The sequence below is a fragment of the Macrobrachium rosenbergii genome, chromosome 17 (assembly GCF_040412425.1).
Source record: "Macrobrachium rosenbergii isolate ZJJX-2024 chromosome 17, ASM4041242v1, whole genome shotgun sequence".
Taxonomy (NCBI): domain Eukaryota; kingdom Metazoa; phylum Arthropoda; class Malacostraca; order Decapoda; family Palaemonidae; genus Macrobrachium; species Macrobrachium rosenbergii.
This window is the reverse complement of record NC_089757.1, coordinates 25,848,265-25,860,764: the sequence shown is the minus strand read 5'-3', so window position 1 is coordinate 25,860,764 and position 12,500 is coordinate 25,848,265. Positions and strand designations below refer to the sequence as shown.

Below are 12,500 nucleotides of genomic sequence, written 5' to 3'. Positions count from 1 at the left end.
TAATATATATATATATATATATATATATATATATATATATATATATATATATATATATATATATATAGCCTAAATATATATATTTTATGAAGGTTAGACATATGACATATACGCCTCAACCCCTAGATTCAAGTAACTAATTATGTATATACAGTATATATATATATATATATATATATATATATATATATATATATATATATATATATATATATATATGTATATATATATATATATACATATACAGTATATATATATATATATATATATATATATATATATATATATACATACATATATATACTATATTTTTTTATGAAGGTTAGACATATGACACATATACGCCTCAAACCCTACATTCAAGTAACTAATTATATATATATTTTTTTTATGAAGGTTAGGCATATGACACATATACGCCTCAATCCCTAGATTCGAGTAACAAACTTCATTACACCGATTAAATACAGTCTGCTACTACTTTGAAATCGGTTTCGTAAAGATAAAACATATTCTCAACCAGCATCAAGAAAGACCACTTAATCACATGACTAAACTGAACTGAGAGCATATGAGTGTCCAATAAACCAATTAAGATGAAGATGGAATGTAATTCCGTTAACACCAATGATGACGAATTTCAAAACTTTTTCTGAAGTGATCCAAACAGTCAAAATAAAAATACTGAATTTTGCTCAGTATTATGTCACAACCTTTTTCCTTTCCCATCTTTTTTTTTTTTTGTTTATTTCACGTCTGAACTTTTTTTTTTTTGCAGCATAATATTTGAATTATTTTGCCTGGCTTTCTATTTTCTGCATAAGGACCATCTTCCCAAGCCTGATGTACAGTATCTTGAGACAATGGAGGAAAAAAAAACTTATATTTAAGATTATCAGAGAAAGGGGAAGAGTGGGTGAAAATATAAACAAGCGACAAAATTACATATCCATAAAAGCTCACATATTAATATATTTGTATGTTTTAATATATTTATATATTTCTATGATTTTTATCACAAAGTCATAAGCGAGAAAACCGACATGAATGCTAAAACTTAATTCAGCTTGGAAGCATAAACAACGTAGATATGAAATAAGTACACATATATGGAATTACAAAAGAAGTAGTTAAACAATAAAAAAGGATTCAATAAGGATATTAAAATAAACTAGACCACTGAACACTGTATAAAACATAATGCAAATAAAGCTAAACGCAAAAAAAGAACGTATGCCACGCTACTGTAGAGAAGGCTGCTAAAAATAGAGGGAGGAACGTCTCTATAACCATTAATAACCTGGCAATGAAGGAGACCGACTACTCTCCCTTTAACAAGGAGGTCATTACACCTCACAATCCCCTCCCCCCGCCCCCAACCCCACCTTCACCCCGACCCCGAAGCCAACTCATGACGTAATGACCAAAGTTTGGTGAGCCCCTCCAGATTTTTAGGCAACGCTAATCGGAGTTTAATTAAAAGTTTCCTGTAAGGATCAACCCGATGCCAAAAGAATATAAAAAAAGCTGGCTCGAGATTAGCGAACATTGGACCTCGACAGCGCAAATCTCTCCCTTCGCGCTTTTGTTTTTATCTCTCCGGGATCTGGGAACTGATCTCGCACTGTTCACCGATCTCGGTACAGAGATTGTAATCGAGCGAATGTGTGGCCCGCGTTATTGGTTCCTGTCTAGACTGCTGGGGTTCCTTGAAGGCAAACATATCAAATGAAAGATCTGCTAACCGTCCGTGAGAAGTGCTGAGATTAAAAGCTGGTATAGTGTCTAGTATATACACTCAAGTATACATGCAGTCTGTTACCCGCCAATTCTAGACTAAACATTTCGAAAGCTACAGTAAACGAAATCTATGCTTTTACAGTTTCCAATATCAGACCAATGTTAACACTGCCTATCTTTTCCCTTCATTTCATGGTCAATACACGCGAGTGTACGTGTGTATGTGTTTGTACACCGATTCAAGGGTTTGTTATCCACATTTTCAGGACTAAACTTATATAAAATGTTTAGAGATTATAACATAAAATGTCAAAGTTTGAAAGTTACAATAAACTATTTCCAATATCAGACCCATGTTAACATAACTGAATATCTTTTCCCTTGCTTCACGCCCAAAATTTCTAAACTTCATGAAAAACACTTATCCACTCATGACAGCTTTTCTCCATTCTCTTTCCAGGTGAGAATCAGGCTGCCATGCAGACTAACACGAGCGACAGGCTTATGACGTCACTGGCAACTATCTTAGGTGTCATAAGCGTTGGCATCAGCGCCGTCATCGTCCTGTGTCGATGCTAAGAGAGGATGACTCTCATGCAAAGACTTAAAAGCGCTACAGAAAGTTTCTCTTTCTTTTCCTCGTGAAACCAGCACGTCTGGGAATCTCTCGCAGCTGGAATTCCCATCACAGGAAGAGAGAAGACCTAAGTGTTTTTCAGGAATTTGTACTATTTTTATCCAATATGACCACATCAAGGCAGGAAAGGATACAAGATGATACGAAAACGGAAGGATAATGCGTCACGCAAAAGTGACGAAAAAGGGAAACAGTCATTGTTTCCGTCTTGTGAAAGCTCAAAACACGTTTTGTTCAGGATTCTGCTGTGTTCAGGGCTCCTTTAGAGACTATGGAAATAAAAGGCGAGGACCGCAGCTTGAAGAAAATAAGAAGGAAAACAAATCAAGAAACATTTTCCTCTGAATGAAGATCGAGGACAATTGACTGGTTTGCATTCAAATTTTAATTACTCTTTTATTTTCTCTCGTCCCTTCATCATCCCATAGTTTGGTTATCAACTTCCAAATGCTATGGACATGTGCCATATAAAATAGTCTCTGGACAACTTTGATGGTGAAGATTATACTAACTTGATGGTCTACCTTTGCGATTATAAACACTTTAAATAGCAATCTAGACTTTTGTTTATTCCAAACTATCCACGGGTGAAGATATGGTAATGATATCCTAAAATGTCAAAAAAAAATATATATATATCCTTTGTTACTGATGAAACGGATTTATTATGTATAAAGGAGGAAGTGTTTACAAATTGAATATCATACTAAGCTCAGATAAGGAGAGGGGTTCAGTATTTAAGGACAGGAACAGAGAAATAACGACCTTCATCGTTTATCTCCGACTTCACGCGGAGGTTTTGGGGTTCTACAAATGGCTATACTAAGGTAACTCCGGAAAGCGCGAGTTTCAACCAAATGTGAAAATATGTGAAGTTTCGAAAAAGACCATTAAGTGGCGGGACGAATTCAATAATTTTCATTTAAAAATGTTTGATTTTCTAAGTTACGAAAAGCTGCTTTGCAAAGAACCATTACTAAGAGATACCAAACTGGTAAGATGTCAAGAGTTCGAGACGTGTCTTGGTCTGTGAGTGAACTCGACTAATCATAACTCTGGTTCTTAAGGCGTTTCTCTGTTAACACTGAAAACCTCAAATGTTGTATTTAGCTTTTCTACTAGAAAAAAAAATGACTGAACGGAGAAATGCCGATTCTGATCATAAGCTGAGATAACGTGGGCATCACTGGAACAGTCGCTGACTTCCCATTCAAGTGTAAATGGCAACAAAAGGAAAACATAAAACTGAGTTTATTTCCTGTTCTCCTCCAGCTCGTTGTATGAAGAATAATTTTTACCCAAGAATCTATTTAGGCCAAGTGTTCAGAATATTATTTTTTCCCGACTTCGAAAAGGAAAGGAGTGAAAATAAATCCTGCAAGTGACTTATTTCCTTTCGTTCTTTTTTTATGGGTGCTATCTCAAATATTCAGTATTCAATAACAGTATCGAGCAGTTTTGCCTTAGGCAGAAAAATTATGGAAGAAAAAAAAAAACAGAACACTTTTTTGGTGTCCTCTTTCGATACGATAGAAATTATTTGTATTTTGTACATAAGAGACTAAAATAATCACGTTGTATGATCTGCTACAACCCCAGTAGTTATGTCCTACAGAATGGTGTTGTTGAAGACATTGGTGTTAGAATCTAGAAGTTCATTTAAACAAGGAATTAACGTTAATTGCAAGAGGTTTAATGAATGACTTTAATTCATTTTCTTTTTGTTAAAATTACTGGTAGTAACACTTTTCATACTGATTAAAAACACGAGCCTTATACGATTCGGTTTAGAAAGATTAAGAGGACCCTTAAAAAGGTACTTCTTACCTATTTCTCTCTTTTTTTAATTTAATATTGTCCAGGTAGACCCTTCCTTCCCAAAAAGACAACAAAGAAAAACTTCTGGATTTTAACACTACCTCTCTATATTGTATACATAGGAATTTTCGTAGATATCTGAATTTCCGTAGTTGTTGAAAAAAAAAATTATAATAAAACAAAAAATGATAAAAATTAAAATAGGGGGCATTTGGATTCACGTATGTGCGTCACGCTCTTCCCCATAAATGACTCTCATCCATACAGGTTCTACTTTCAGCGCACGAAGCGAAGGACGCAAACCAACCAGGCATCATCATCGTTCAAGCAAAATCACCGTCATCGCCATCAAAGCCAAGTCTCCCAGTCACTCCATTTACTAAAGATTCAAACTGTCTCAGACTCACTCCTTGGGGAACAGCGACGACTCATACAAATCTCCCTCCTATATTTTGATTGTTCACTGTGTAAATTTGTATATCTATGCTCAATCATTATATGAATTACCCTCGTAAGTGTATATTTGTAAATAAAAGACCTTTGAAGGAAGACTTCAAATTGAAAATTTGTCATTTTTTTTCAACTTTTGTTTTTCATAATATGAAGAGAAGTAATCGTTAGTCTAAATTGATATAGGTGAAGGAAATAATGAGCCGAGAAATATAAAGTACAAAACGACGGAATGATATAGCAAAATGCAAAAATAGATAAATAAATAAATAAATAAATAAATAAATAAATGAGTAATTCTAAAGCTATAGCACGATGAAACAAAATAATCCTAGTGCTTTACATAAGCGCGCCAAAACGAAGTAATCCGAAAGCTTTGCGCGCGATGAAACTCCACTTACAAATCAGGGTCATGACCCAGTAATATCTCCGATGGATTTCGATGAAATAAAAATATATAAACCTTCGTTTGCTCCAATGAGTTTAAAAGCAAATATATATTCCAGCATAAATTCGTATTAATTCATGGATGCTCTTTGTCCATGAACTTTATGCGCATTTATAAATTCATACACGCATAGATATCAACATCAAAAACGATAAATGTTACGGAGTAAGGTAATATAAAACATTCAATCACAAATTACTCTCTTTAAAAATAATCGAATGTGACCAGTTGCAAAAACATAAAAATTATGAAATTAAATTTTATCAGGGAAGTTGAAAACAAAAGCCCTTAAAAAGGGAAATTACAAAACTGAAAGAGAATGACAGCAGCAGAAGAAAAAGAACAAGGTCTAAGCGAAAGAAAGGAGAGAAACTATTACCTTCACTGTAAAAGCAGGAATAATCCTCAAAATTCTCTCAATAAGTTTAATCCTCTCTCTCTCTCTCTCTCTCTCTCTCTCTCTCACTGTGTGTGTGTATGTGTGAGTGAAAAGTGCTGCGTTTTCTCTCTTTCTGTGTGTGTGTGTGTGTGTGTGTATGTGTACGCGGAAAGTGTGGCGTCTCTCTCTCTCTCTCTCTGTATGTATGTGAAGTGTTGCGTCCTCTCTCTCTCTCTCTCTCTCTCTCTCTCTCTCTCTCTCTCTCTCTCTCTCTCTCTCTCTATGCGTGTGTGAAGTGTTGCGGTTTCTCTCTCTCTCTCTCTCTCTCTCTCTCTCTCTCTCTCTCTCTATGTGTGTGTGTGAAATGTTGCGTTTTTTTTCTCTCTCTCTCTCTCTCTCTTCAGCTACACGCATGAAAACTGTGAGGTTTTTCCTTTCAGGCACAAATAATCTCCTCGGCGAATTTTTTCTGCCCTGTATCTCTCAAACGCGTGTAATCCTCTCCTTTTCATACAACGCAGAGATAAGACTCGAGTTAAACGGAGAGGAAAGAAATTCTAAAAAAGAATCATGATGAAGCAAGATGAGATCGTAATGAATTTTTCAACGCCATCCTGATTCTCTTCTCTCTCTCTCTCTCTCTCTCTCTCTCTCTCTCTCTCTCTCTCTCTCTGGGAGCGCAATCTAAGGGAGAGAGCAAAACTTCAACTTTTGATCTGGACAACACAAAAGACTAATCTGTAAGTTGTTCATAATTATTATCATTACTACAGGTACCCTGGACCCAACAGCGCAAGACACTTACCAAGAGGGCAAGAGGATGCCCCCACGCCCCCGCCTCACCCACCTCCTCCCCACCTCGCCGTGAAAAGACGACACAGTTACACGTGACGTATATTTCCCGTCGAATGCCAATGTCACACAGAAGAAAAACATATGGATACACATGGCAATTTATATAAAAGGATTCAAAACGGGCAAACGTTCGTACGGAAGAAACCTGATGGTCCATTTACTAACTTTCAGGAAGGAGACTGCACTGTCAGTGAAAAGAGAGGAAATAAAGAGAAAACAATATTTAAAAAACAAAAAGAAAGAAAAAAGCACATGCGATGAAATAGAAGGATATAAGCAGACAAAATCAGAAACGTATGTCCGAAATGCCAAGACACCGGAGAATGTCACCTTAAAGAAGAATACAGTCCAGCTCAAGATTATTATCACTGGCACTAACAGCACTGCCCGGGAGACCGTCCGACTGTTTTACAATCGAGAGAAAGAAAGGCCTTCGGTCCTGGGCAGGCAGCGTGACAAAAACAGTCACCATTGACGCCCTACAAAGGCAGTAACACGCGTTAGTTAATAAGGGCGCCGACCATAAGCGACCTAGTGGAGGTTCCCTGCAAAAATAGTGCTTCCGTGTTTTTTCAGTTTTCCGTTTTGTTTTATATAAATTCATTTTCATCAAAGGAAAAGAGAAAAGCTTTGAGGGCTTCCCTGGAGAGGATACCGGTGCTGAATCTAAAACAAGGGCGCTTTAATATAAAACCCAAACTAAATATCACATACTATTTCAGCTTAAACAAAGGAAATACCACTTTTATCTACTGCACCACCACTAAACTTCAATAAATTGGGTGAAAGAAAACAGAAATAAATTAAAAATGTGAACATCCGACGCATGGCCACGTTACAATTTTGTAACACAACAGAGCAATGAATTAAAAACGATGAAATAATGAAAACTACAAAGGCTTCCTATTCAATGGTCTTTGTTAATTGTTTCCTTTCATGAGACTGTAGCGTGATGGGCGTACGCCATGACACAAAGCGAAATAAACCATTGTTTATTTCGACACGCGAAAGCAGTGACAATTCTCTTTCACGGAAAAAACAATTATATGAAACCAATGGAAAAAGTTGAATGAAACTGTTTGCACATTACAAGTGTAAGGAGTGATAATATATTCTTATATGCACACACACATTCATAAATTGTTTGCGCATTACACTACTTACACAGCGAAACGCACACACACGTGTGTAAGGAATACTTACATAGTTATATGCATACATACACACATACATACATACATACATACATATGGTGTTTGCACATTACACTACTTGCAAACAGAGAAACGCAAATACATATGTGTAAGGAGTACTTACATGTTACAATACATACATAAATACATACATACATACATACATACATACATGCATACATACATACATGCATACATACATACATACATGCATACATACATACATACATACATACATGTATACATACAGGCACACATAATTTAGGATAACATAAAAATCAATGCCGGTATAAGTCTTTCACAAGAAGAAATATATCATGATAACAATGCCTTGTACACAACCCAGTCCTCACCTTCCTGGACGTGACAGTAATTAGGCATTCAGTGATAATTAACGGCACCAAAGCTTTCTCAAATAGCCTATGTGATTTACGGAAACATTAAAAAAATAAATATGCACTTTCCATTACCTTTTATATTTACTAATTACCATCAATAATTTTTCAACCGTGACGGAAGTGAGTCTAAATCTAAATATAAGATACAAAACAGGTTAACTATGAAATTCTCCCACTGATTACTCCTTCCTCAGATCATATTATCAGTCACTAAACCTACTGATTATTTAGCAAAATCTTGAAATAAAACTCTTAAAAGACCATTTCTCATAGACTACATTACCTCGATTATCAATAATTTCAATCAATCATTCCCACACTGCGAAAAGCATTCCTTTAATTATATAATATTATCATATAAATACTTGAAGCAGCGTTCTATAGTGCATGCAGAAGATGATTTCGGTATCTGATAATACCAATTAATCTGATAAGACACTGATAAGGAGTTATTCAAATTCTACTGACCTATAGTGTCTATTTATTATAAGAATATGTATGCACTAACTAACTATCTATCTATCTGTCTATCCATCTATATATATGTATATATATTGTATAAATAAATATATATATATATATATTATATGTAAAATATATATATATATATTATATATATATATATATATATATATATATATATATATATATATATATATATATATATATATCTGTATGTCTATGTATACGCACGCACACACGCACACACACATATATATATATATATACATAATGACTTGAATGGTTCTAGAGAAATAGCATTTCATTAAATAAAACGTGGAGAAAAGAAGTATTAGCATATTTGGTGGAATAAAAACGAAGATTAATATACCAAGTCACGTCAGTCGGAGGATAACTGATATAATACATTAATAAAACAAATGTTATTATTCAGATTATAGTTTTTACAGAAAGGTTGATGCGAACAGATACAATCATCTTTGAAAAGGACATATCAGTCCAGGAATATAACATTGTACAAAGTAATTCACGGGCTCAGACGTTTCCTAGAGACTATATTATTCATCCAGTTAAATTCACTAAGTGTTAATGTTATATCAACACCAATGTCCACATTATTCTACATGGCCTAATTATATCCCCAAAAATCAACAGCTGAGAATTTTGATAAAATCAACGGAATAAACCATGAAGTTTCCTCGAGGTTTAATCACGGATGTGTTACAAATGAAGGAAAATTCCTTTTCGATTAAAACTTGCGAGAGGTCGTTTCTATTATGGTATTTTCATCAAGGTCAGGTTTTGACCTTTTGTAAGTTGTACTCGCCGTACTAGGACGAGATCATAATAACGTCTTGTGTTGTCTACATTATTTTTATGTACTGTATAATGAATAAATGAAAAATATAAATAAATATGAAAAATTTATGTACACACGAGTTTTTTTTTTTTTAATATTCCTACACCAGTTTCCTGAAGTCCGATCTGTTCAAATCTGAAAAATGCCTTCGTGCTAAAATGTTAGCTTAGTTTCCACTAACAAAAACTGAACCTCAAAAATCAAAATGAAATAAAAAAATGAAATGAAATAAAACCCACTAAACTTCCAAATTAGGGGTCACACATTCCACCTGATTACCAGCAAGTAGTTCATTAGTTACCCCTCCTAGTAGTAAATTAGCGGACGGCTTGGTTTGGTGAAAGTTCCCTAACACTAGCTTTAGAAGTTTAGCAGCTCACAACTTCCCTATTGTCTATGATAGTCTCCTAAATCCTGTTATTTTCCCCCGAAAGAACATAAATTGAGTCAATGCATATCATTTCTAAGGCATCAATTCGATATTATTACGGATACTTCCAGACCAGAATTCTTTCTCAGAGTAAATATAAATCTGTACACCTAGAGCAGATAAGTCCGAAAAACACAAAAAGGAATATAAAGTTATCAGTACTGAAACTTTATCAATATGGAAAATTAAATGAGCTGAGAAAACTGTGCAAATTTTCAAGTGAAATATATCATTAGCTTGCAAAGAAATTGTCCAAATAATACAGCACCCATATGGGATTATAAAAGACAACGAAGACAATAAGAATTACATAATCCAATCAACAAATAATAATAAACCGCCTAATACTAATTGTTCTTATAAATAGAAAAGTTACGCTCTGGTCAACGCCGTTTTCAAATACCATTAAAACCGCAATGAGACTTAAGAGCATACAAAATCATTACGGACTAGGTATTGTGGGCTTATGAAATATTCTAAATGCTAAGTTTTATAAATAAAAAATTTGTGCAATTTATTTCTGTTCGGATAAGAGTACTTTAGAAAAGATAAGAGCAGCTGTTTTTACGATCTACCCCAAAATGCTATGAAATGTCACTTCATAAATGTACAGATCGGCTAGACGGGGAAAAACCATCTAACATAATAGACATCCCATTAACGTTGTTAAGGTCCTAGTTCTCGAATATCGAGTCGATTTCTTTAAGAAGCGATCAAACACGGCCCAGATAAACTAAGCATGTACGTGTGGAACTGGAAAGAAATTTGCCCTCAGTCTAAGCTTAAAAGCCACCGGTTCTGACTCACACTGAGTAAGTGTAAGGGGAAGATGAAATTTGGAGAAAGTGGTCTCTATGGAGGTCACTAAAAAAATCTAGGACAAAGGTTGCCAAGTGGCACAGGTTCTGATGGCTTACCCCACAAGAGATGACAAGAAAAAAGGGCACAGGAGCCGAAATCTTTCAAAGGGAACCGCGAGATCGTTAAAATACAACACTAACAAAATAATAATGATGTAAATTATATTCATAGAAATTTCATGCAAATTAAATAGTCCACAGACTTCAATTAATGCTCAGAAGATTGGCTCAACAAATATCTTGAGCAACACCCGAGAGAGAGAGAGAGAGAGAGAGAGAGAGAGAGAGAGAGAGAGAGAGAGAGAGAGAGAGAGAGAGAGAAATGGAGGAAGGGCGGAGGGGGAAGGGGGGTTGCAACTTTCTATTTCATCGGTCAGTAACTGAGACTTTTAATTCCAGCTTGCGCCAAACATAGCTGGGCAACACTTAAGGATTATCAGCAACAAAATAAAAGAACCTTTTCTATTCAAGGAAAACAAGCGGGACAGTAATAACTCATCACAGCTTTTTGTTTCTCGAATAGACTCTCATATGACAAGGCTATCTATCTTTCATACAGAATCCATTTAGGCAAGAATCGCATCAACTGCAGCCCAATGGTCTCAGGGTGAGCAAGAACCGGCGCTGCTTTCTTCGGCCACAAGTAAAATTTTGAAAGTTTTCACGCATTATGTGACTGATGCATAAAACTGAAAAAACTGATTGATAAGACTGTTCTTGATATACTTAAGAAGTCTTAACAACGATGGTCTCTTCAACAGGTGCGGCCGTCTCTAAACAATGCCTCCAGTAGACATAAACCTATGAAGTTACAGGTGAGGAATTCTACTAACGGGAATGGGCTTTGGGATTTTAAACAAACTTACCTGGGGACTGACAATGCATGGTTTCTGGTGAACGCGTGTGCTGTAAAAATCAGCAAACATGCAGGTGTTGTTGAGGAGATATAAAAATAAGGACCAAGGGTAATATGAATAAAAATTGAGATGGGAATATGCAAAAGGATAAGTGAAGAAGAAATGAGATTTGCTAATAATAATAATAAATGGTTCATATATAATATATGTCTTAGGAAAATATTCAAGAGCAGCATCTTGCAAAGACATGCACAACAACACATAATGGTTGATGGCATTAGTTAAAAAAGGAGAAAAGCTCAAATAACTAACAAAGGATGTTCTCTGTTTCTTATATAGATTGCATTAAATCTGCAAATAATCATTCTTCGCCCTTATAACTCCATCACTGCTTCCTAATCCTTTCAACAAGATTAATGTGCATCGTAGCAAATGCAAAGGAAATGATGACTAATTCCTCTGGTCATATTCTTCTTTGCTCTTTTCAACGATTATTTGGGGTTCATTTTTTTTTATTTTAAGATTTCTGTTTACCCTTCACGACAGCGGTCTTTAAAGTCAACTAGACAATGTGACATAATAATCACAATTTCAATTTTGTTCAACATTTACATGTCTTCAATGAGAATGGTAAAGTTTTGAAGAGGCTTATGGATTAGGCCTACAGTGCTGAACGCAACTGACACCAACATAAAAAAAAACTCTTCTCATGCTCAGCGATTAACAAAATCCCATATGACAACAGCAAGGACGGAGATAGACAAATTATTTAAAAACCGAATTAAAAAAAAAGTCTCATCGAAAATGAAATATGTCTCTAGGAATAATTCATCCAACAAAATCATCCCAGTAAATATGATTTCGATAACCACTACACCTATCAAGGATGAAAAAGCTTTAAATTTTGTGGCAAGTTTTGGAACCCCGTCCAAATGCGAAAAACAGGTGAAATAAACTAAGAAGTTGATAAAAAAAAAGAAAAATCTTCTCGCTTTCCTTGTCATTCCGCCTAAGGACCTCCTGAGGAATATCAAAAGCGACCATTGTGTTTACTCACTCTCTGAATAAAGGCTTTATGAAGACTTTTCACTCCGTAATTCTCGAGCGTAACTAC

General features: G+C 35.1%; 2 protein-coding genes across 4 annotated transcripts in view; one reads left to right on the top strand and one right to left on the bottom strand.

Annotated features, from left to right (window-relative positions):
• The window catches only part of LOC136847798 (uncharacterized), a 162,356-nt gene extending 159,425 nt beyond the window's left edge, over positions 1 to 2,931 (top strand). For both annotated transcript variants that reach the window (XM_067119705.1, XM_067119706.1), the window contains one exon: positions 2,201 to 2,931. In XM_067119705.1, coding sequence (XP_066975806.1) covers positions 2,201 to 2,319 — 119 coding nt within the window. In that variant the 3' untranslated portion in view covers positions 2,320 to 2,931. The remainder of the gene's footprint in view (positions 1 to 2,200) is intronic.
• Positions 1 to 12,500, bottom strand: part of LOC136847800 (uncharacterized) — a 298,449-nt gene that overhangs the window by 191,578 nt on the left and 94,371 nt on the right. The window lies entirely within an intron of this gene.